We start from the raw sequence: 26,133 nt of genomic DNA on the forward strand, positions 1-26,133 counted from the left end.
AAGTCAGAAGAACAGAGTTTGCTTTATTATTAACATTATAGACTTTTATTTATTATTATTATTAACATTTACTATTAACACGATAGAGTTCAGGAAAAGGAGGGTATGGCACTCTGAAAAGGATAAGGAAAAAGAAAAGGATAAAATGCATGGGAATTACAAAGATAATCGACTTTTTAAAAAAGAACCTCAGTGTTTATTAACGCTTTACCGCATATTGTTACTCTTAGGAAACATTAAAAAAAGAAAAGTGAACATTCACATAGATGAACTGATCCTTCTGTTGTCTCAAAACAAAACGTGCAGCCCATTACAGACCTTCTCAACTTACAACAGGGTTATGTCCTGACAAATCCATTGTGAACCGAAAAGATCCTAAGTCGAAAACGCAGTTTATTTATTTATTTTTTAATTTGTTTTCAACATTTACTTATTTTTGAGACAGAGAGAGAGAGAGAGAGAGCACGAACAGGGGAGGGTCAGAGAAAGAGGGAGGCACAGAATCCGAAACAGGCTCCAGGCTCTGAGCTGTCAGCACAGAGCCCGACGCGGGGCTCGATCCCGCAGACCGCGAGATCGTGACCTGAGCCGAAGTCGGCCGCTTAACCGACTGAGCCACCCAGACGCCCCCGGAAACGCGTTTGACACACCTAACCTACAGCTTAGCCTCGCCGACCTTAAACGTGCTCCGAACACGTACATTCGCCTCCGGTTGGGCAAAATCATCAGACGCAGAGGCTACTTTGCAACGGAGTGCTGTCTCCCGTAAGTTAGCGAGCACCGCACGGAAGGCGGAACACAGAAGGGTCGCGTGGGTGCAGCGCGGTTGTGAGTGTATCGGTTGTTCCGCCTGGTGACGGCGCGGCTGCCCCGGGAGCTGAGGCTTCGCCGTCCCTGCCCAGCATCAGCAGACAGCCTAGCGCCTGTGTAGGTATCGATGGCCTGGGAAAAGCTCCGAACTCAGAATTCAAAGCACGGTTTCTGCTGAACGTATATCGCCTTCACACCATCATCAGGTTGCAAACTCTTAAGCCAAATCATCCCAAGGCGGGACTGTGTATACATTCCAGGTGCTCTTAAATATGTACACATAAAGTTGACATTACTACAGCACCTGGATTATTTGGACTGAATCGAATTAAGTAACATGTTACTAATTAACTTAATACAAAAATTCTATACATAAATCACATACGGTATCACACTTTACTTTTTCTTTCAATTTTCCCCGGGTGCGACAGATAACAGTAATCACCTATTTCACCTGCTGTCTCCATTGGTCTTCAGGTAATTGCAGTAGAATCCCAGAGAAGCTTCTGGGGAATCTGTTATATCGGGAGGTTGATATTTCAGTCTATTGCTGTTGTCCTTTTTTTTTTTTTTTTTAACCATCTTCCTCTTATCTGCCTCTCGTTCTTGAGATTACATATTAACTTCCCATTGTATTTCATATTTCATGTTAGATTTTTAAAATGGAAACATGTTTGCTAATCAATGTAGTGTTAATTTGTAGAAGTGGGTCATGTGCACCAGAGTTGATGTGTGTCTGGCACATAATAACCTTCCATTGATACTCATCTAATGAGAGAAGGAATGCATCATTTATATAATATTGGAACTTCTAGGATAATTATAATAATTGAAGGAAAACAAATATTGGACACCGTAACCTGTATTTTCTGACATTATTTCCTTTTAGAAAATGTGATATTACCAATCTTTTGAGAAATTAAACACCGTGTGTTTTTTTTCTTAATGAAAGACTTTAAGTGATATGCTAAATAGGTATCTTAGCTTGGCTATTAAGACATAAATTACCAAGGCACTACAAATCTGGGAAAATGAGAACATAATCTGAAAGGAAGAGATTATAGAAATGGGTATATGTGATTCAGTAAGAGAGGCCATGAATACGACAAGAGGAGAATCCGTAACTATGTATGGTGTTTTATACTTCTCAAAAGACATTTTTTACATATATATTATATATTGTATATTGTATATTGTATATTATATATTATATATTATATGGGTCTGCCTGCTTGTTTCCCTCACTCTATAATTTAAGATGGGCTATTTGTACAGCTGTTTTTCTTGGACACACAAGTAAATCAGCATGTATATTCAAAAGGTTTTACTTCTGACATGCAAAATGGTTAAGAGAAATGCTTTCCTTTGTGTAAACATAAACATTTATGTATTAAAGCATGTTCAGTTGTAGATCTCATTTTACACGTACAGTGAAAATGCATCTTTTAATTTTGAACAAGTTAAATTCTTTTAAAAAGTACTGTAAGATGAAAGGAATTTAAAAATTGACATTATTGGCACAAGATTCATGTTAATGTTTACTCATGTAAATAGCACAAAATACTGCCTAATTAGTGTGGTTGGTAAATTTTTGGTACTTTAATTTTCTCTGTTATTGTAAACCATGCATAAAATGCTTGCCTATTGAGAAGTGAAGAATTGTCAGAGCTTAAACAGCTGACATCTGCTTACTCTCTTAAAAAAAAAAAAAAAAGAATAACAAGCCATTTCAGCCTAATCTACCTCAAATGTGTTCATGTAAATGGAGGTCCATCTATTGACCTGTATTCTTTTCAGCTCAGGATTGGTCCACATGGTTTATGAAACCGGGAAGGCTGATTTGAAATGCAGATGTCGACACAGTGAAGTACACCCTCCCCTTTTTTCTTTGCTGTATCTGTCAGGGTGAAAAATGGCTTGCACAAGGGTCAGTCACCCATCCTCACTTAATTACTTTTCTTGGACCCACAGAACTGTCACAAGCTGTGGTGGATGCGGGAGCAGTTCCTCTGTTAGTACTCTGTATCCAGGAGCCAGAAATTGCTTTGAAAAGGATTGCTGCTTCGGCCCTCAGTGATATTTCAAAGCATTCTCCCGAGTTAGCACAGACCGTAGTGGACGTGGGGGCCATCGCTCACTTAGCCCAGATGATCCTGAATCCCGATTCCAAATTAAAGGTACTTGAAAATAAAGTTCAAACAAACAAACAGACAAATCAGGCTTCTGATTCCCTAAGAAAATGGAAATGGGAGGAGCTTAATATTATACATTTAAAAATAATTAGGACGTTATTGAAAACAGATATGGGTATGTTATGTATTTGGTCTTTTAATATGTGGACCTTCTGCTGTAGAGATTAGACGATAGACATATCTGGTTAAAATCCGTACAATGCTGTAGACTGCACGTAGCATCAGTATGAACACTATTAAATAAGGAATTAATTACACAACGACTGAATCTCAGGGTGGGCAGGGCCCAAAGGTTTTCTAGCCCACCACTATTATGTTTAAGTTTCTTATGAAAATTGCCGTGTTTATCTCAGTCATTTTGTTTTTAGTTTCCTTCATTGTATCAAGATTTATTTCCATGTCTTTTTTTTTACAGCTTTCTACGATCTAATTTTCAGTGAATAGTCACTAACTATACTTTCATATTCTAGTAGTTATTTTCTATAAGATTTTAAAATCTTAGTTAATGTTAACTCAGTCCTGGAAAGTTCTTTGAAACGGTATCAGCATGATGCCCAAATAAGATGTTACTTCGGCTTGATCATTTTTGTCCTACATTACCGCCCGTGTCATAAATTAATAATGTGAGTGTTAATTCAGAAATATTATTCATCCAAAGGTCATATTCTTTGATCATCTGCATGGATAAAGAGACTTAAATAGTCCACAGAAGGATGAAGACATTTAACTTGGAGATTAGGGAATTTAAGAAATGGAGTATTTAGGTATAAGAGAATAGGAATTGATTGTCTCAAGACTCCTAAATCTAAGGTTATATTAGAAATGTAGTTGTCTTTTCCCTTTTATCCAGGAATTTGAGTGTAAAGCTGTTCAGATCGGAACTCTGCAACAAGCTCTGTGTCACGTTTTGTTTTATTTTGGGTTTCGCTCCACAGCGTCAGGTCCTTTCGGCTCTCAGTCAGATTGCGAAGCACTCCGTGGACCTGGCAGAAATGGTGGTTGAGGCAGAGATTTTCCCAGTTGTACTCACCTGCCTGAAGGACAAAGATGACTACGTGAAGAAAAATGCTTCTACTTTAATTAGAGAGATTGCAAAACATACACCGGAGGTAAAAAAAAATATATATATATGTATATATATACATATATATAATATAATATAATATAATATAATATAATAATATATCTATTTATTTATTTATTTATATTTATTATAATATTATATATTATATATATATATATTTTTTTTTAGGGTTTTAAGCTACAGGAACACGTAGTTTGTTTTTATGTAAAACATCAGTTTGTTTACAGGGCCCGAGTGCTGTGCCACACGATCTGGTTGGGTGAGGGCTTCTCATCCTCGGCTCTATGGACACGTTGGACGGGGTGATTCTTTGTTGCGGGGGCCTGTCCTGTACCCCATAGGATGGATGTTTAGCGGCCTTCCTGGCCTCTCCCCACTAGATGCCAGTAGTACCCCTACCCCCATCACGACAAAAATGTCTCCAGAGATTGCCAGATGTTTCCCAGGGGACAAAAAAGTGCCCCTAGGTGAGAACCACTGGGTTATGTCAATGGAGTTTGAGCCTAAAATCTCAGTTTTTTAATAATTTCCTGCTTTCCACTTCTAAATTGTGGGGGCCGTGGGCTTTTGACATCCAGGCCATTCTAGGTCAGCTGGGAGTAGTGAGAGACAGTGTGCCTCTGGGTGTGAAGAGACCGCCAGGCCCACAGCCTCGAATCACCCCTCTACTAACTGCTTGAGTTCTCAGATGCTGAGGGAGTAAAGACGAAGCAAGTCCGGGTAGATTCTCACGTTGTATTTTCTCCCGTGTATATTTTGACTCATCAATTTCATTTCACTAAACTTAGTTCAAGTCCTCATTCTTTTTGTCACCTAACATCTTCATCTGGTTGAGATGTTTCAAGATTGAAGACTGGCAATCAGCCAGTGATCATTGCTAGCAAAGGGGGGATAATTAGGCTAGAATATTTCCAGTCTGACATTGTCTTTTGGCTTCCGGTGATTAATGTGCTCCAGACTCCCGCATTGTGACTGGGGGTTTCCGTAGTTAGCTAGTTATGAACTAGCCCTAGGCTTAGTGTCTAGGTGAGGAATTTTGACATCCATTAAAATCAGGATGAAAGGTGTGCTATCGATGCATGAAAAATTGAAGCCACCGAGTGGCTCCTCACCACGAGTCTGTCTGCACTTTTGATACTGCGGGATTATTGTACTTGTACGTTTCCTTAATGAATACAATAATCTCACTAAATACTTCAAATTTCACTAGATGTCTTTTAGGTCCTCCCTAAAAAAATAGACTAAAGTCATATTTACAGATCACCTTACGCTCCACGGTCACGGTGATTGGCTCTCCTTGTCTCCTAGCTTTCCCAGCTGATAGTTAACACAGGAGGAGTGGCTGCTGTGACTGACTGTATCGGGTCCTGCAAAGGAAACATAAGACTGCCTGGCATCATGATGCTCGGCTATGTCGCAGCTCATTCTGAGAACCTGGCGATGGCGGTGATCGTCTCCAAGGTCTGTGCTTGTGTCATTTCGTCTAGTTACTGCAGGGACGTGTTCTAACACCGAGCCACAGACACATGCTCTCCCACAGAGTATAAAGTATAACTGACCGGAGTAAAAGAACTACCTGAACAAATGTTTTCGAGGCTCATGAATAAGTGTCCCAAAGCAACACTTGAGATAAAGTTTACTCTGCAGGAGTTTACAATTTTAGCCAGTGTTTAGTAGCAACCAACTATCAACGCCTCTGAGTATTGGTATTTTGTGCGTTTAAATAGTCAGTGTACTGGGCCCCTGGGTGGCTCAGTCGGTTAAGCGTCTGACTCTTGGTTTCGGCTCGGGTCATGATCTCACGGTCTGTGAGTTTGAGCCCCGTGGCAGGCTCTGCACTGACAGTGTGGAGCCTGCTTGGGATTCCCTCTCTCCCTCTCTCTCTGCCCCTCCCCTGAGCGCTCTTTCTCTCTCAAAAACAAATAAGCTTGAAAAAATATTAAGTGTATTTGGATCTTGAAGGATTGACTACACATTTACAGACACTTAAAGCACACTTTGATTTATGTATAAAACAACTGTTATAAGCAACATTCCTGGTGGTCGTCTTCATTATTCTCTGACGTCTCCACATTATCCTGTTTCCCGTCACTTGGGTAGGAGATGACAAGGCTAGGTCTTCCCTTCTTTACCCGTCTTCTCTCCGTCAGCTTTCGTGAACTAATTTCTCTTCTCAGAGGTAGGCAATTCACAGCACACATCAGATAGTAATGTTTTTGTTTCCTTGCTCTCGGGATTTGGCCCGATCTCAGCTTGGTATTGACCCACCACGGAGTGTCGCCTTGGCACGTAGTAGGTGCTCGAAAAATACTTCTTGAATGAATAAATACCGATCTCCCAAAGAACGCTTCAAAAGCTGTATGCTTACAGTGTCTCTGGCAACCCTCTAGGGTGTGGGTTTCTTATCAGCATAGAAAACCTGCTGCTGTATGTTAAACAGAAGTGCGGATTTTTTTTTTTTTATCCCTTGCTAATCCTCAGAATAAAGAGGAACCTCAGATCTTTATTTTCTACCTATTCCTTGATAATTCTTTGCTCCCCTCCCTTTTTATCCTGCGCTTTTCCTTTTGTTCTTCTATTACCAAAGACTGTGATAGCGACCAGAGCGGTGGTACCGCTTTCTGAGGGGTCACCGTGGGGATATTATTGGGATTTTCGATTTGCAGTTCTTTGCGCAGAGTCAGGAAGCTTGCACATAGGAAAGCATGAAAGAAGCCGTTACTTTTGCTCCCCGTGTTTCTTCCCCAAACTAACCAGGAGGCGCTCCCCTCCTTTGGTCTAGGGTCACCGCTGTCCTCTCCCACCTAGTTTGCCTTTCAGTCAGTGAAGAGCGGGGTGGAGGCAGCCGCAGTTTGAGGCAAACCACCCGGAGCCGCGTTATCCTTGCCTTTTCCTCCGCGGTACAGGGCCTAGTAACAACTCCCATTCAAATAACACTTGGTAATTTTCAAAGCACATTCATAACAACCGAGGCCAGTAAGTCAGAATTTGGGGGGATGGGGAGAAGGTGCCCTCTCTCCCTCTTGCTGCTTCATTCGTGATGTATCCCAGAAGTATGGGGTTTCTGGAAAGGTTCCTCACTCTGCAGACAGATCTGACCTTTTTCGTATTGGCAGATGCACATTTTTAGTTGTAAGAAGGAAGCCAGTGAAGAGATATGGCAGGTTTCTTCAGGAAATTGGTCTTACTAATAACCAAATTTAAAGGCAGACGAGGGACGCCTGGGTGGCTCAGTTGGTTAAGCGCCTGGCTCTTGGTTTCAGCTCAGATCGTGATTTGTGAGTTCAAGCGCCGCATCGGACTCTGTGCTGACAGGGCAGAGCCTGCTTGGGATTCTCTCTCTCTCTGCCCCTCTCCTGCTCATACACTCACCCTCTCTCTCTCTCAAAATACATAAATGAACTTTTAAAAAAATAAATAAATACAGGCAGACAAAAAGAAAGTATACATGATTATTTGGTCTTTGCTATGGTAGCCTGACCATGTGACAAGATTGGCTTTTATGATACTAAATTTAAGGTGATAATTATCCTTTTTTTATGACTATTTTTTTTTAAGTTTTATTTATTTATTTTGAAAGAGAGAGAGAGAGATAGAGAGAGAGAGAGTACACGCACCAGCAGGAGAGGGGCAGAGAGAGGGAGACAGAATCCCAAACAGGATCTGCACTTGTCAGTGCGGAGCCTGATGCGGGGTTTGAACCCATGAACCGTGAGATCGTGACCTGAGCCAAAATCAAGTGTCAGATGCATAACCGACTGAGCCACCCAGGCGCCCTGAGGTGATAATTATTATAGTCTCAAATGAGTTAGGAAGTTATGCCTGTACAGAATTTGGAATTATAAATTGATTTGGTTATTTGAGTCTTCCTTGGGTATATAAACTATGGTGTCTTTGAGACCCGTTAGTTAATTCTGCTTTGCGTATCGAGATAAAACTGAAGCCTGAGCAAAATATAAGCACATGCTATCTGTATAACAGAAGTAATCAGGAGCGCCTGGGTGGCTCAGTCGGTTAAGCGGCCGACTTCAGCTCAGGTCACGATCTCACGGTCCGTGGGTTCGAGCCCCGCGTCGGGCTCTGTGCTCACAGCTCAGAGCCTGGAGCCCGTTTCAGATTCTGTGTCTCCCTCTCTCTCTGCCCCTCCCCCATTCATGCTCTGTCTCTCTCTGTCTCAAAAATAAATAAAACGTTAAAAAAAAATTAAAAAAAAGTAATCATTTCTACTTTGACATTTAATCATGTTAAAATGGAAAAAACTGTCGTTTAAAAGTTAGCCAAAATAAGTGAAAATTATTTAGTATTCAGGAAAGTTTTTAGTGAAGGTACTTCATCTAAATGTTACTTAAATGGAATTCTGGCTCGTTCTTGTAATTTTGGATCTATAGTAGTTATTTTGTTGTCAGATCTATTATACTTGGTGAAAGGTGATTTTTTTTTAAAGGATTCTAAATTAACTTTTTAAACAAAGGCCAATAAAAGGTTTCAGAACCCTGAGCACTTTTATTTTGTCACAGTGGAATCTGGTTTTGCCCGTAATATGCTAGCCTGGGACATCTGTTGTTTGGTTAAATGCCTATTTGGGGAGGAAACGCTAGCAGAGATGTTCTTAGTTTAGTTGGATTGTTACAGATAATTAAGGTAAATTAGTTCTAGTCATTTTATCGACTTGAAAAATGACAGCCCCTGTGATGTGCTCATTTATCGAACCGTTGAGGAAAAAAAGGATCAAGGCCAAAATGATGCCTTCTCATGTTTGGGAGACACGGGAGGCTCTTTAATCCCGCTCTGGATTCATACCACTCGCTCTTTTGATGGACGCTGCAGGCTGTGCCCCAGTTGTCGGTCTGCCTGTCCGAAGAACCAGAAGATCACATTAAGGCTGCGGCCGCCTGGGCCCTAGGACAGATTGGGAGACATACCCCGGAGCACGCGCGGGCCGTTGCCGTCACAAACACCCTGCCCGTTCTGCTTTCGCTGTACATGTCCACAGAGAGTTCAGAGGATCTTCAGACAAAAGTAAGCGCTTCCTTTTTTAACAGCTGGATGAAAATTTGCTAGACCTGACCCATTCTTAAAAATAATGTCATTTTAAAGGTGTTAAGTTATCATTAGGGATCATGCTGATTTTATTAATAGGTGCAGTGTGGTTTGTAAAGTAAATGACTGGGTTTTGCATTCTGCATTCACGTTGACTTTTCTTATGGAATCGGAATTGAATAATAGGATTCTGGAGGTGGAATTGGTTAGAACTTTGGTCCGGTTAACATTAAAAAATTGAGTCTAAAAGAATTTAAGGTGCTTTCCAAAGGTATAATACAAGTGGTCAGAGGGTATTCCTGAAGCCATGATCTACCTCTTCTAACTCCAAGTCTGCTTGATCTTTTAATTATATGTTTTATGTTTGTTCCTTAAAAGAAACATGTCCATAAGATGCACTAAGTTAAACATTTATATATCATGCATTAAAATTTTTTTTAATTTTTTTTTTTGAGAGAGAGAGAGGGAGACACAGAATCCGAAGCAGGCTCCAGGCTCCGAGCTGTCAGCACAGAGTCTGATGCGGGGCTCAAACCCACAAACTGTGAGATCATGACCTGAGCCAAAGTTGGACACTTAACCAACTGAGCCACCCAGGTGCCCTAAATCAAGTATTTTTAAAAAAGACAAGCTTTCTGAAAAAATATTACCAGCTACTAGAAAGATTCACAAAGCATGAGTTTCATTAGGATGGGTTAATAGTTTTAGAATTTCAAAGAAAGAAAAAATGTTTCCCAGGATAGTCCCTATACTTTTCTGAAAGCAGTTTGCAGAATTGACTTGGACTGAGGAAAGTGCACAGAAAAGATAATAATTCAAAATAAACTAACGATAGTAAGTTAAATTCCATTTAAATTTTAGTTAAAACAATAAATTAACAAATCGGAAAGCACGTTTGCTGAAGCAACTTTAGATGGTGTAACAAGGCAGGAAATTTACTTGAACTATACAGCTGAGGGGTTCTGAAAGTTACAGAATCACTTGTTGGCTTTATAAACTTATAAAAGTGAATTTATGTTTGTTTGGTTATATTGACACGTTATTTCACTACAGATTCATTGAGGGAAGTTTACTTCTAAGACGAACGGTTTTTCAATTTCTGTAAGACTTTCCAGATCACAGCAATGATCTAACAGATTCAGGGCTTCCCTTACATTTCTCCAGCGTCGAGTAGATGCTGGCTGGCAGTGTTTGGTAGAGAGGAAGACTGACAATATGCCAAGGCCTTTCCCTGGCTAACAGTTCTGTGATTCTTTGGCTTTCTGGTGAGAAACCACAATCGCCTTTCCAGGTTTGAGTTGTCCAAGTACAGCTGATTTACATATGTATCACTTCAACTTATGTATGTAGTTCTCTTTTTGCCTCATATTTTTTTAACCCATCACCATGCTTGCCTTTTCTTCCTCCCTCTTTTCTCTCATTCGCACCTCCACTCCCCCCTCCCCCCCCCACCTCCCTCCTCATTTCTTACCCTTCCCACCCTGACCTCTAGCGGTCCAAAGACTACGGCCTCCCCTAGCAGGGTCTCCCCAGGTACAAGCTGTGCCCGAAATGTAATAATATAATAATAAAATAATATAAATTATTTATTTATAAATTATTATTATTTACTTATATTTATATATTATATTAATATATATTTATATTATAATTTATAAATTATTATTTATAAAATAATAAAATAATATTTTCCTTTAAGTTTTAGAAATAAAGGCATATGTTAGCTATAGACTGAATAATTAATCGTGGAGTCAAGAGCAATTATAGTTTGAGAAACCCTTATAAATAGTGTCTTAGCACTGTATACTTTTTATATGCTACTAAGTTTATATAACTTGGTTTTTAATGAATCGTTATCATGTTAGGTTGTATAAATATCACTAGAGTAAAATAAGTTTGAGAACTTCACCTTTTGAAATAAGATTGTTTTTATTGTGTGTAAGTTTAACAAAATTAGTTTTATTCAAACATTCAGGTTTACTAATAGAAGTTAAGGTTCCTTTTGTCTATGTTTGATACAATATTTATTTTCAGGAAATACAGTGGGTATTAAATTAAAAAGTGCGATCTTTATCAATCATTATCCTGTCAGCAATCTTTCCAAGGCTTTTTAAGTCCATCCAAATATTTTCTTATTGTAGGGACTTGGTTATTATTTTTGCTTCCCCAAGGTTTCTTGGATTCTAACCTTGGTTGTTTTAAGGGCTTTACAATGAAAGTCCAAGTCTGTTTGATTTGACATTATCTCAGTAGGGAAAAATGTATCCAAGAGCTTTAGGAACCGTCTAATGGTATTTCTCATTTGTTACTCTGTGGCAGCTTTCACATTAAAGGCCACGTTAAAGTTCATTTTGTCCCAAAGGCAGGTCAGCTTCTGTAAGCATTCTCTAATTGGTTCTGATCCAGGAGAACCAATGAGCAGTCCCTTGGAATTGCTCGCATGTTTTCACACAGAGCCTTCTATCTGCCTGCACCGAAGTTATTTCAAATGCCGTGTTAAAAGCTGAAAAAAATAATCTAACTTTTATCTAACAAGCTCACCTACATACATTTTGAAACTGTTCACACAGTTGCCTTTTCATTTGTTTTGATTTAGGGGCATCATACTGAAATGGTCCATCTTAGGTTGGCATCTGAGTAGGTTCATTCGATTACCTTCGTTACGAAAGTATTTCTAACATGACTTAATTATTGTGTTCTTCCCATCACAGTCGTCTCCCTTCGTTTTTTAGCAGCTTTATTGAAATATAGTTCATATGCCATATAATTCACCCACTTAAAGTATACAGTTCAATGGTTTTAGTACATTCACAGATGCAATCGTCCCCACAATCGAATTTTAGAACGTTTTCATTCCCCCCCCTTAGCAGTCACTCCATACCCTCCCTGCTTAGCTCCAGGCAACCATTAATTTACTTTCTGTCTTTGGAGATTTGCCTCTTCTGGACACTTCATTTAAATGGAATTACACAGGGGCGCCTGGGTGGCTCAGTCGGTTAAGCATCTGACTTTGGCTCAGGTCATGACCTCGCTGTTTGTGAGTTCGAGCCCGGCGTCGGGCTCTGTGCTGACAGCTCAGGGCCTGGATCCTGCTTCGGCTTCTGTGTCTTCCCCCTCTCACTGTCCCTCCCATGTTCATGCTCTGTCTCTCTCTGTTTCTCAATAGTAAGTAAATGTTAAAAAAATTTTAATGGAATCATACATTGTATGTGGTCTTTGGTGCCTGGCTTCCTGTCACTTAGCGTAACTTTCAAGGTTCCTCCATATTGTAGCACATACCAATATTTCGTTCCTTTTCATTGTCAAATAATATTCCACTGCATCACCATACTACATGTTGTTTACCCATTCACCAGTTAATGGACATTTGGGTTGCTTCTACTCTTTTATTATCATGAATAATGCTGCTGTGAACATATTGTACAAGTTTGTGTGTGGATGTATGTTTTCATTTCTCTTGGGTATAAACCTAGGAGTGGCATCTGCGAGGTCATATCATAACTCTTTTTAACACTTTGAGGAACGGCCAAACTGCCTTCCAATGTGGCTGCACCATTTCCTATATTCCCACCAGCAGTGTATGGGGTTCCAATTTTTCCACATTCTTGTTGAGACTGGTTATTACCTTTGTTTCTTCATTATAGCTCTCCTGGTAGGTGTGAATTGGTATCTCAGTGTGGTTTTGATCTGCATTTCCCTGATGGCTAATGATGCTGAAAACTCTTTTGATGTGCTTATTGGCCATTTGTATATCTTCTTGGGAGAAATGTCTAATCAGACACTTGGCCCATTTTTAATTTGGGCTGTTACCTTTTTATTACTGAGTAGGAGTTCTTTATATATCTCAAATACAAATTCTTATCAGAGGTATGATTTACAAGTATTTTCTTCCATTCTATGGGTGGTCATCAGTTTATTGACAGTGTTTTAATGGGGTTCGGTTTGTTTTTTCTGTTGTTGCTCGCCCTTTTGGAGCCCAGTCTAAAAAGACTTTGCCTAACACAAGGTCATGAAGATTTATGTTCCCCCTTCCTTTTAATAACTGTGACTCTTTGGGCTACAGTGCTTTCAGAACAAAATTAATTTTTGAATAAGAAACATTATTCATTTTAGGCAGTTTTCATTAATGATCATCCATTAAGGAGAGCAACAATAATTTTTGTTATTTCTTTTGTTTTCTGTGAAAAACAACTGAAGTCGTATCAAGTATTGACAATTTCATCTTGTTAATTACTATTCTTATGTGTATTGTGAAGAGATTAAAAAGTAGTATTGCTAGTCGCTTACTGTGGGTTTTACAATAGTTTTTATTAATGTGGACAGAGTCAGCTTTTAGAGATGACAGAAAAATGAATGAATATAGACCTGTACATGGTATGCTACTTTATAGGAAAACCTGGCTCAAACCCAAGTTGCCCTAAATAGACAGTTCATGACTCCTTCTCTGATATCATCATATATTATGTATATTTAAGGACAAACACTAGCTACTAAATACAGTGACAATTAGAAAAATCCATAATCTAGTATTATTTCAAAGTAATAAATTACTTGATTTACTGAAATAAAAGAGTTTGTTTACACCATATACATTCTCTATAATTCAGAGTATGAAGTTGTAAGAACTATTTTATTTTGTTCACTGCCATAAATAACCAAACATAAGGCATATTTTCTTTTTTAATCTTTTTAAATTTTTTTTAAAATTTATTTTTGAAGTGGAGAGAGAGACAGAGTGTGAATGGGGGAGGGGCAGAGAGAGAAGGAGACACAGAATCCGAAGCAGGCTCCAGGCTCTGAGCTGTCAGCACAGAGCCCGATGCAGGGCTTGAACTCACGAGCTATGAGATCATGACCTGAGCCGAAGTCGGGCGCTTAACCGACTGAGCCACCCAGGTGCCCCCATTAGGCATATTTTCTAAAGGCTAATCAATTTTAAACCCAACATATGACATGATCTTGTGTGTAGAAAATCCTAAGGAATACACACACACACACACACACACACACACACACACACACACGCTGGTAATAAACAATTTAAATATGAGGGGTGCCTAGCTGACTCAGTCGGTGGAGCGGGCGACTGTTGATCTCGGGGTCATGGGTTCAAGGTCCACGATGGGTATAGGGATTATAAATAAACTTAAAAATATATGAAATTAAGACAATAGTTTCATTCACAGTAGTATCAAAAAGAATAAAATACTTAGGCATAAATTTAATAAGAGAAGTATAGATTTCTACACTGAAAACTACCAAACGTTGCTGAAAAAAGTTAAAGAAGGTCGGAATAAATGGAGAGAGACCTTCCATGTTCATGCACTGGAAGATTCGATGTTGTTCAGATGGAAACACTGCCCAAATTGATCTATATATTCAATACAATCTCTGTCATAATCCCAACTGGCTTCCCCTCTCCCCTGAACTTGAGAAACTGATCCTAAAATTCATATGGAAATGCAAAGGACCAGACTAGTCAAAACAATCTTGTAAAGAGACTTATACTGCCCAATTTGAAAACTTACTACAAAGCTACAACAATCAAGATAGTATGGTAATCAAGACATATGGTACATATATCAATGTAACTGAATTCTGAAAATCTGAAATAGACCCTTTTACGGTCAATTGATTTTTCACAAAGGTTCCAAGGCAATTTAATGTGAAAAGGATTAAGTCTTTTCAGCAAATGGCACTGAGACAATTATTATATCCTCAAACATAAAATATTAATTTGGACCCCTATCTCATACCATATACCAGAATTAACTAAAAATGGATCATAGATCTACATATAAGAGTACAAAACTCTTAGAAGAAACCTTGGTTTAGGCATTAATTTCTTAGAAATGACACCTAAACACAAGTGATAAACAAAAACATTCATCTTGTGGTTTTTATCAAAATGGAAAGCTTGTACGCTTTCAAAGACACCATTAAGAAAATTAAAAAAAAAAAAACAACAAGCCACAGACTTGAAAAAATAATTTGCAAATAATACATTCAAGAAAATACCTGTATTCAAAATACATAAAGGGCTCTTACAACTCAAAAATAAGAAGACAAATGACCCACTTAAACAATGGGCAAAAGATCTGAATAAACATTTTACCAACAAATGACCAATCAGTATGTGAAACAACGTTCAACCTCATTAGTCACTACAGAAATGCAAGTCAAAACCATAATGAGCTATTAATTCACACCCACAAGAACGGCTACAATTGATAAGACAGTACCAAGTGTTGATCATTATTTGGAGAGTCTCGAACCTTCGAACCTTCTTACATTACTGGTGGAAATGTAAAATGTTGCAGTCACATTGAAAACCAGTCTGGCAATTTCTCAAAATAGTAATGCTATCACATGGATGAACCCCAAAAACATTACACTTAGTGAAAGACACCAGACTCCAAAGTTCACAGATTTTATGATTCCACTTACATGAATTGTCCAGAAAAATAAAATTTATAGACAGGAAGTAGGTTAGAAGTTGCCCAGGGCTGGTGAGGGAGTCACTACAAATGGAATGAAGTTCCTTGCTGGAATGATAAAGATGTTCTAAAAATTAGGTTGTGGTGAGAGTTGTACCGCTCTGTAAATTTACTAAAAATCCATTGAATTATGTACTTAAAATGAGTGAATTTACAGTATATGTTATATTTCAATAAGGGTTGTTAAAAAATCTAAAGCCCAGAAATTGACAAGTTAATAAAATATTAATTAATATACTTTCTAGAAGTATGGAGTCATAAATCAAGTATACTTCTTGACAAAGGGTAGTAAAGTTCAGTGAATTTCTAGGATCATTAGACTCTTTTCTAGAATTCTCAGTTAATAACTCGATAGTATATCACCATGGTTGTGATCTGTGTTACACGATTAGTAGACCTTATCACCAGTAGCGGTTAAGTTAAATTTGTCAGCCTGCTAAGGTCACCATGATCCTAAGACGGCTCACAAAGATATAACTAGGTGTGTCGGGGACTGAAAGTTTAGTCCCAACTTACTTGTGGAAGACAGTTGGGTTGCGTTTCTTACCTTCCTTGCTTTATTTCATCTAGTTTATGAAACAACGTTTGAGGACAAACGTATGGAGAGAGAAATTATGCAGAACTGCTTAGCCCGGGGTTCTGGGAAACCATAAAATTAACAGGACCTTTACTGATAGCACAAATGTGATGAAAGTTTTTCCTGAGTTTACAATTTTGCCAACTGTAAAATTCATGATGTGAGAATCAGAACGCTCCTTGACATTTCAAAAGCACTGTTAAACATTCAGTAGTAGGATCGCAGAAGACCAGGTTGGCTAAGGCCTGAGGGAGAATGGGCGATCAGAGGAAGGAAGCACAAAACCACATACAAGCAGGTGTGGGATTCCAGGGGGAAACAGCTGTGGGCCAACCTGACTGGGGAGCCTTCCAAAGTGAAGGGGGCAGGCTTTAATACAAGGAAACAGAATCACAACCAGCCGTGGCCTTAGAGCTGGCCTCAGGGATGCGCTACAGTCACATCAGGACCCTTCTTCAGCCACACTTGTGTCACTGTGAAATACAAAGTGCTGGGGACAGGGGGGAAGTACCTGTTCTTGAGCTTGTGGATAATACCCTCCCTGCTGCTGAGGGGACCTCTCCCGTATGGTCGGGTCGATCTTTGTGAATGGGGCAGTTTCACATCTGCAAATGTTCACTGAATTATGCACATAGAACCTTTCTGACTATATACCTAGAAGTCATGAGACCTTTTAGAGAACACAGAATGTTTGATAATCACTTTCTACGATGAACTGAGTGTTTTCTACTTGTTGGTTGGAAGGAATAGGACATATTGGTGATCTCATGGCTTAACATATACAAAGTTTTACACGAATAAGATATAATACATATTAATTTAGAGTCTATAGCTTTATGCTTAATTTTACTTTGCTCATAGGTTATTTTAAGAGATCAGTAATACACCGCACATTCTAAAATTTAACATGAAGGCAACCGGCAGGTAGGTGAAACCCATGCCAGATAGAAATTTTTCTGACACCCATCTTAAACAATGAAACACCTGCAGGTTGGACTGGAAATTCACTGTATTTTCAAATTCTAGGAACATGAGCCATGAATTTTGGTCAAGCTTTGATTATTACTTTGGTCTGTATTTTGCTTTGCATTTCAATAGAGTAAGAAAGCCATAAAGAGTATCCTACAAAAATGCACCTATTTACCGGCCCTTGAGCCGTTTCTGTATGATGCGCCCCCCAATATCCTGAAGCACGTGGTTGGACAGTTCAGTAAGGTAAGAGATGCTCTCTTTTCTGAAAGTGGGGGAAGAACATTTCAATGACTTGTTAATTTCTTTTTCCCCCGTTGGGTCAATGTCTCCTTCCGAGAGATGGGGGCAGGGCTTTACTCCTTAGTTCTCACTGACTATCGCGACAGGGAAGGCAACACAGGTTAATAACATTCACATAAGTCAAAAAAGATTCACACACAAATAATTCATACTTCCTCCTTCACATTTTCCTCACAGCCTCTACTGTCCTTTTTAGTGTTCTTGGGGAGAAGACAGTACGTCAACATATAAAAACCCCATAATACAGACAGTTTATAGTGATAGGTAATTTAGCAATTATCCTGGTGTCTGTTGGTCTCACTCATCGGGGAACACCGCAAAAATCTTCTAAAGAAAAATAAAAAGGTCTCTGAGCCACGTATGACAAAGTCCGTGCACTCTTCTGGAGATGCTTTCAGAGCGTCATTTAGAGTTTATTGACTCATTTTACGAACGTTTTTAACAAATATAGCCACCATATTTCTTAGATCACTGCGGATTAAAAGTAGTAAGGTAGAAAGGTCAAGCTGCTGGACGTGGGCTTAGCCAGCAGGACTGACTGACTGCTGCTAGCAAAGGCCGAGAAAGAATGATGGTGTTCCCACGGCCATCGATGGCCAGGATGGTAACTCAGGCTGTAAAGAACTGATTAAATGGTGCTCAGGAGATTTCATTTAAGAAAACGGGGTCTCTGGAAGTAGCATCCCAGAGTGGTTATGAGCTCAGGCTCTGGAGCTGGAGGGCCCGGATTTCCCATTTACCAGATGTAATATCTGTAGCAAACTCTTGACCTCCCTAAACCTTAGTAGGCTTACCCATAAAACAGGGGGTAATAAGAGTTCCTGTTTTATAAGGTCATTGTAAAGATTAAATGAGATGTTATACGTAAAGAGTTTAGCTTAATCTCAGGCACATATTAAACACTCACCCCCCCTGCCGCCACTGAAAGCCACACGATTTTTTAAGAAATAAAACACAGAAGTGCTTAAGGTTGACTTTCATAAACTAATGCACATAGATGGGGGCCAAATTCCTCTGAATGGTTACAAAGCTAACGTAAAGGAGGTACTACTCTTCGCATACTAGATTTCTCCAAACAATGACGAACGAAAACTATATATTGTTACAACTTTTAAACTAGGTCCTGTACCTGCTTAGGTCTAGTTTAAGGTATTCATCTGAAAGACACTACTATCTTTTAACAGCCTTCAGTTCTCTCTCTGTCTTCCATGATCTCCAACAGCTTGGCTGACCCTCAAGCACCTGAGTCACTGGACAGCAGAAGGTTTCACATTCCTCGGGATATGGTGGTGTGTGTCCAACACTTATGTTCTGCTTCCGCTTCTAAAAAATAAGCCAAATCCGTCCCCCCCGGCCCGGGTACTAGTTAAGAAACTGAGCAGCGATTTTTTTTTTTTTTTAAATTTTTTTTTTCAACGTTTATTTATTTTTGGGACAGAGAGAGACAGAGCATGAACGGGGGAGGGGCAGAGAGAGAAGGAGACACAGAATCGGAAACAGGCTCCAGGCTCTGAGCCATCAGCCCAGAGCCTGACGCGGGGCTCGAACTCACAGACCGCGAGATCGTGACCTGGCTGAAGTCGGACGCTTAACCGACTGCGCCACCCAGGCGCCCCAACTGAGCAGCGATTTTGATCAACTAAAAGGGGAAGGGAGTGGGTTGCTGAGTGGCCCATCTACAGGGTCATCAGCTCTTGAGAAGGAACAGCTGACATGATCTCTGAACGTTTTATTTTATGGTCTAGTCTTGAAGGCGACTGAGTGAGGTATTCTAGTTTTATTGAACTTGCTAAGAAAATGAAGACTGACCTGAACTGAGTTCAAAATAAAACTGAGTTCAAAATCCACTAAACCAATGGGATTTGTGGACGTTAAAATAAAGACAAGTACCACATAGCATATACTCCTACAAAAATGTGCCTTTGGGAGTATTTGCTTCAGCCAGAATTTTGTGTTCTTTTCTTTTTTAAGTTTATCTGTTTATTTTTGAGAGCGAGAGGGAGAGAGAGAAAGAGAGAGAGAGAACCCCAAGCAGGTCCTGCGCTGTGGGGCTTGAACTCACAAACCGTGAGATCATGACCTGGACTGAAGTCAAGAGTCGGACGCTTAACCGACTGAGCCACTCAGGTGCCCCCGTGTCTTCTTAAGCAAACGATACCAGAGCACTAGACTCCTAGGAACTGATACATTTCTAAAAAGACTACATTTTACTTCTAACCGGCAGCAAACTTACGTTCATTATGTTACAGATATATTGCACGTAAATTCTCTTTTACATTTCCTCAGCTATATTCTTTCTTTTCACTAGCAATAATCCCACTTGGAAAAGGAAAGCTGACAATTTTACGTGCTTGACTTTTCAAGGTACTGCCACATGACAGCAAAGCTCGACGACTTTTTGTAACAAGTGGTGGACTGAAAAAGGTTCAAGAGATAAAGGCAGGACCCGGCTCTCTGCTCCAAGAATACATCAACAGTATTAACAGCTGTTACCCGGAGGAGATAGTAAGGTGGGAAAAACGGACTTTGAGAAGTTCAAAATTATAATGTGGGCTTTCTGTTTTGAGGTCTGGATTCTATATCCACCGTGTCAACACGTGGTCTTGGAATTACTACAGAAGACCAACGTGTACCTTTAATTCTACCTTGATCTGTTTTTCCCCCTCAAATTTAATAATGTTCTGATTGACACACACACATCTCCAAGTCAAACTGGAATGTCATTTGAGACATATCTATACTAACAAATGCTTTATTAAAGAGCACCCAAATGCAGAGTCCAAGTTAAATTAACAGTCTTTAATGTGAACTTGATTTAGAAAGGGCCTATGGATTCTGATTTTCATGGTTTCCTGCATATTATTTTTCTGCCTTAGGCTCACATTTATATTAATAGGAGTCTAACAAATAGGAAAGAGATGTTGAGTGGTAAAAAGAAAGTTACTATCTATATTTGAAAAAAAAATCATGTTTGTGATTTGCAGGTGCCTCATAGTAATGTAGCGGTTAGTTCTCTTCAAGATTAATTGTTTTAATAAGATTGATTTGTAGAGCATTAAACCTAAGCCTCAGTCCTTTTAAGTCGAAAGTACTATACCACTAATACCAAAATAAATAAGAGCAAAGTTACCAAGAAAAGATAGAATGATTTAAACAACTGAGTTTTGAAAAATGCCCATAAACATTCAAGAATGTTTATCTGTATTTATCTGTATTTGTCTAATATTTGTCTACACATTTATCTGTATTTGTCTAATCCTACTTTCATTTCTTATTTTCTCTACTTAATATTAGAGAATATAAATTTGCAATGTTTAAACCAATGTTTAATATACTTCCTCCTATTTAATATCAATATGTGGTAACACCATTGTAAAATCACAAAATAATTTTAAGATTAAAATTTGTCTTCTTTTCATATATATTCTTCCAGTAAGTTCTTTCCAGGGGTACAATTCAGGTACTTTTGTGAGCTTTATGACTGCTTGACTAAAAGAGTTCCAGTAAGCTAGCTTTAAAAATATTACTATTTAAAAAAGTATATCAAAGGAGTAGTATATCATAAATGTATCTCTACTATATATAATATACAAATAAAATAATATACAAAAAGCTAATATAACAAACAAAATATGTGTGTAACCATTAAATGAATGAAATATGAATATCTTTTACCAGGAAAAGAAAATAAAAATAATTTGCATACATTCTTTAAGTTTTGGATAAAGAAGATGTGGTGTATGGCGGTAATATGCAATGGAATATTACTCAGCCATCAAAAAGAATGAAATCTTGCCATTTGCAGTGACGTGGATGGAGCTAGAATTTATCATGCTAAGCGAAAACAAATACCATACGATTTCACTCATGTGGAATTTAAGAAACAAAACAGATGAACATATGGGAAGGTGGGGGGAGAGAAGAGAGGGAAACAAACCACAAGAGACTCTTTTTTTTTTTAATTACATTTATTTATTTTTGAGAGACAGAGACAGAGCACAAGGAGGGGAGGGGCAGAGAGAGAAGGGCAGACAGAGTCTGAAGCTCCGAGCTGTCAACACAGAGCCCAATGCGGGCTTGAGCTCATAAACTGTGAGATCATGACCTGAGCCGAAGTCAGTTGCTCAACCGACTGAGCCACCCAGGCGCCCCTAACCATAAGAGACTCTTAACGACAGAACAAACTGAGGGTTGATGGAGGGAGGTGGGTGGGAGACGGGCTAGATGGGCGATGGGTACTAAGGAGGGCACTTGTGATGAGCACTGGGTGTTGTACTGAATACATAAACAAAATTATAGAAAGATGAAGGAAAAAAGAAACTAAAGGGCCCAAAATGGAATGACCTATTAGAATTAACCAAAAGTAAGGTACTTTCTTGAATAGCAGTCTTCTTTTTACTCCTTTCTGGAGTCACTTTCCAGAGCACTAAGGGAAAATGAAAACTCTGTCATATTAGAATGTAATCTGGTGCTTTGTCAAAATACCACCATAAAATTTTAACCTCCCATTCTATTTAGCTTATAATACCATTGTAAAATTTTAACCTCACAATATTAACCTCAAATCTGTGATCTGGGATTCCATTTTAAAAATTAGGCAATTATCGGGGCACCTGGGTGGCTCAGTTGGCTAAGCATCCAACTCCTGATTTCGGCTCGGGACGTGATCTCGTGGTTGTGGGATTCAGCCCCGCATCAGGCTCTGTCCATACTGAGCGTGGAGCCTGCTTGGGTTTTTCTCTCTGTCCCCCTCTCTCTGCCCCTCCCCAGCCTGCATTCTCCCTCTCAAACATTTTTAAAAATTGGCTAATTACCATGAAGAATTCTAATTAGCTTCTTCATGTTTGTTATATTTTGTAAAGAATTAGGTTCTATAGAACTTAAAGGTGTTCTGTAGAAATTTTTGAAACATTGTCTATGAAAATGGACAAATATAAACTTGGAATGGTTTTATTTTTGTAATCGTCTAATTCTCAAGAATCATTGGGTGACTATTTTAGAACTAATTATTCCTTATGATACAGATTATCAATGGATACGTTCTTCCAGCTGTTATTAGCCTAAGCATTTGTTTCGTACTGCCGTATTTAAAAATCTCTAATGAAGGTAGTTGGTGGGATGAGAAGGAAGCAGCTCAGGGCTAGATGTTGGAAGGCCTGAGTTCTAATCCTGGCCCATTCCACCGCAGGAAGGTATTTTTGGAACTCCTCTGTCTTTGGGATGTTTGCCTAGACTAGACTATATTATAATCAATATAAAAAATTATGAATGAGCTATTTCATTTTTCATGCTAAGTTTTTGAAATCTGGTGGGTTATTTTATCACTTCCAGTGCATCTCAATTCAGATGCTAAATTTTATTAGATGTACTTAGCTGTATTTAGGTTATATAAAGCTTACAGTTGAAAAAGTAGATTCATAAGTTGTTTCAAAGACACCTGAAAGTTTCACATAAAATAACCGGAGTATCAGCTTTTACGATTAAATATAAAAATTCAGGTCCTCGGTCATGCTAGCCATATTTTTAAAAAATTTCTTTACTTATTTTGAGATAGAGTAAGAGAAAGAGCATGCATGCCCACGAGCAAGCAGGGGAGGGGGCTGGGGGACAGAGACACAGGGAGAGAGAGAATCCCAAGCAGGCTCCATGCTCAATGCAGAGTCCAATGTGGGGCTTGATCTCAGAACCATGAGATCTCGATTCATGAGATCACGACCTGAGCCGAAATCAAGAGTTGGATGCTTAACCGACGGAGCCACCCAGGTGCCCCACACCAGCCACATTTCTAATGCTCAATAGCCACATGTACCTAGTGGCTACCATATGAAACAGCACCATTTTTTAAGTTTTGGTTTTCTAAATCTACTTCTTACCATTAATATAAAAAGTACCTATCTTGTGTCTGACCTGTTTATCAGGCCTAGGAAGGTGAGGCCTGTTTTAAAATTTGTGACTAACTCCGAAACAGTTGTGACTTCCCCAGTGTAAGAGTACTTCAAAGAGACCCACTGTTGAAGGACAATTTTTTTCAAGGCCAGGATGCCTTGAGAGAAGAAACATTTTTGAGGATAATTTTTTATGTATGCATGTGTCTGTTTAATTATGCCTATAAATACACTGTTGAGAAAATACTGTTCTGTCTTGTCCACCTTAACTGGACAAATTGTAGAAGAAATTAGTGTAATATAAATTGTGAGTTTTTAAGTCACGCCTCTGAAGATAGAAGATAACGAGGACAAAGCAAATCTTGAACATCAGATTTTATCTGGAGAGAACACCTTAGGAGGTTTAATTATTTTGAGTGTTTTGGAAAGTTTTGAATTACATTTACTTATTTTTTTTTAATCTGGTTATTCTAGAATGCCTGCCAAATTTTATTTTACATACTTTTATGTGCACGTAAATTCTTTCCACAGATACGAAGCATACCATAATGCATTAATCAATATATTTAATACTTTCATAGTATGTATTTTACAAAATGTTCAATTGGCAAATATAAACTTTAGTACTACAGATGCCCCAAATCAATGAAAATGACCAATTTCCTAAGTATGTATGATAGGATATTTGTAAACCACTTATTAAATAGTTCTTTAATGTGAATTATAAACCCAGGAATTTTTGTCTTTACGGGTCACCATATCTGATTAAAACATACAGTGAGAATAATCTGTCAGGCAATCAGAATGCAGACAATGATCAGTAACGACAGACTGTATTGTGTAACTTACGAGAAAACCTATTAGCTGTCCTCACTAAGGCAACATCAATCATTTAACATAATAACAGTCTCTATAAGAAGATGCTATCACTGGATCCAGGTATCTTGCTTTGAAAATAGTTCTGTGCACTAATAGCCCCTCAGTCTTGTGGGTTGGTGTTTTCTTCCTTCACAGTCCCTCATCTTACGCCCAAAGCATTACTGGAGCTTAATTATTCAGGGTATGGTTGAGGTTTCACTGATAGAATTAGTTTAGATAAATATCTTACATTGAATCTTTTGTGCCTACTGTGATGAATCCTTTCACAAGTATCTAATAGAAAACTTTCTTTTTCAGGTATTACTCCCCTGGATATTCTGATGCACTTCTACAGAGAGTGGACAGCTATCAACCACTTGCCAATTAAGCAAAGTTCTGTTTTCGTACTCTCATTCACAACAGGGCATTATGAACGGTAGCTGATGACGTTCTTGCCAAATATATGAACTGAGTGCATTCTAGATTTATTCAGTGTGAAATACCTTTGGATAATCTTTTCTAAATTTATGTAAAAAAAAATTAGTGGCCTGAATGAGGAATGACTATTGGTCACTTGCTTAGGACTTGCTCTAAGGGTGAACTGTAGAAAGACATTAAAGGGTGCTAAGGCATTTGTTATTTTTCCATTAACCATCCCCGGCCCCTAAACACACATACCTCCAAACTAGATATAGGTGAAAAATGATGCTGAAAACTCTTAGCTATCCTGGCCAGTTCCTCCCAGACACAGGCAAGGAAAGTGGCCTTGCAGATTCCTCAGGAGGACATTGAAGGGAGATGTCAAAAGAGGAAACTGATGACAGAAGTAGAAGGCACTTGAAGAGACTCTGATGCTCTTTACCTAAATGCATTAACCAAACACTTGAAATCTATGGATAACCTGTCAGGTTTTCCTAACAACTTAGGAAACTCTCCTCCTCTTGATGCCAAATTTTCTAAGCTCTTTTTTCGCCTCACTGAAACAGTTCCTTTACCTGTCATGGGGCTGGAGGAAGTCCATATTAAGCATTATTCCACTGCAGACATGTTTCCCATTTCATTGAAGGGTTTCTGAGTCCAGCCCTGCTCGTGAATAAACAAGGAAGCAGGCAAGTAAAATGGGTCCTTAGTATACCCTGTCCTAGCTTCACTTTCCCCCCAAGTTTTAAAAATCACATTTCCAGGGATTTAAGAAATAGTTTAAAAAGAATACCTCCAGGCTTGGACTTTGCATGCATTTTCACTTAGGGAGCTGAAAGGGGGTGACAGGGGGTTTCAATAAAATTTTAAAAACATTATAATTGTCCTCTGCATGTTTCCCGCAGTGTTAATTCTGAACTTGGGGAATACGTAAGTAGGCTTAAGAGTCTTGGTTAGTTGGCGTGTCAGTGTGTGTGTCTGTGTGCGTGTCTCTGTCAGTCTGTCTTTTGATCTAAAAGGAGATTCGTTACAGCGATCTACCCTGGAGGCCTGCAGAGGAGGTGAATGATAACCAGACAGCCCTTGGGCCACCGTGTTCCCAACCTGGCCAGCTTTCAGCTTTCCATCTTGGATTCTTTCCCCCCGCCCCCCAAAAAGAACCTACCCATTTAATTTTGGTATTTTCTGGATTCATCTGTCATCATTTCCTAACAGGGCATAACTTTGTTGCATCTTTTTTTTTTTTTTAATTTTTAAAAATTGTTTATTCCTTTCTGAAAGAGTGCAAGAAGGGGAGGGGCAGAGAGAAGGGGACAGAGAATCCGAAGCAGGCTCTGTGCTGATGGCAGCGAGCCGGACGTGGGGCTTGAACTCACAAACTGCGAGATCATGACCTGAGCCGAAGCCGGTCGCTTAACTGACTGAGCCCCCCAGGAGCCCCTGTTGCGTCTTTATAAACTCCATCATACCCACGATGGGCCCATTTCTCTTCGCCTTA

General features: G+C 39.1%; 1 protein-coding gene across 3 annotated transcripts in view; it reads left to right on the forward strand.

Annotated features, from left to right (window-relative positions):
• SPAG6 (sperm associated antigen 6) overlaps window positions 1-24,603 on the forward strand; it is a 63,361-nt gene extending 38,758 nt beyond the window's left edge. For 2 of the 3 annotated variants that reach the window (XM_047066762.1, XM_047066763.1), the window contains 7 exons: window positions 2,782-2,987; window positions 3,938-4,111; window positions 5,395-5,547; window positions 8,914-9,105; window positions 17,299-17,415; window positions 19,837-19,982; window positions 24,534-24,603. In XM_047066762.1, coding sequence (XP_046922718.1) covers window positions 2,782-2,987; window positions 3,938-4,111; window positions 5,395-5,547; window positions 8,914-9,105; window positions 17,299-17,415; window positions 19,837-19,982; window positions 24,534-24,603 — 1,058 coding nt within the window. The remainder of the gene's footprint in view (window positions 1-2,781; window positions 2,988-3,937; window positions 4,112-5,394; window positions 5,548-8,913; window positions 9,106-17,298; window positions 17,416-19,836; window positions 19,983-24,533) is intronic. The other variant, XM_047066764.1, reaches the window with a different exon arrangement.
• Window positions 24,604-26,133: the final 1,530 nt, after the last annotated feature.

Source organism: Lynx rufus, unplaced genomic scaffold (genome assembly GCF_022079265.1).
Source record: "Lynx rufus isolate CCGP_SWC_20201006 ecotype Redwood Valley unplaced genomic scaffold, mLynRuf1.p SCAF_7, whole genome shotgun sequence".
Taxonomy (NCBI): domain Eukaryota; kingdom Metazoa; phylum Chordata; class Mammalia; order Carnivora; family Felidae; genus Lynx; species Lynx rufus.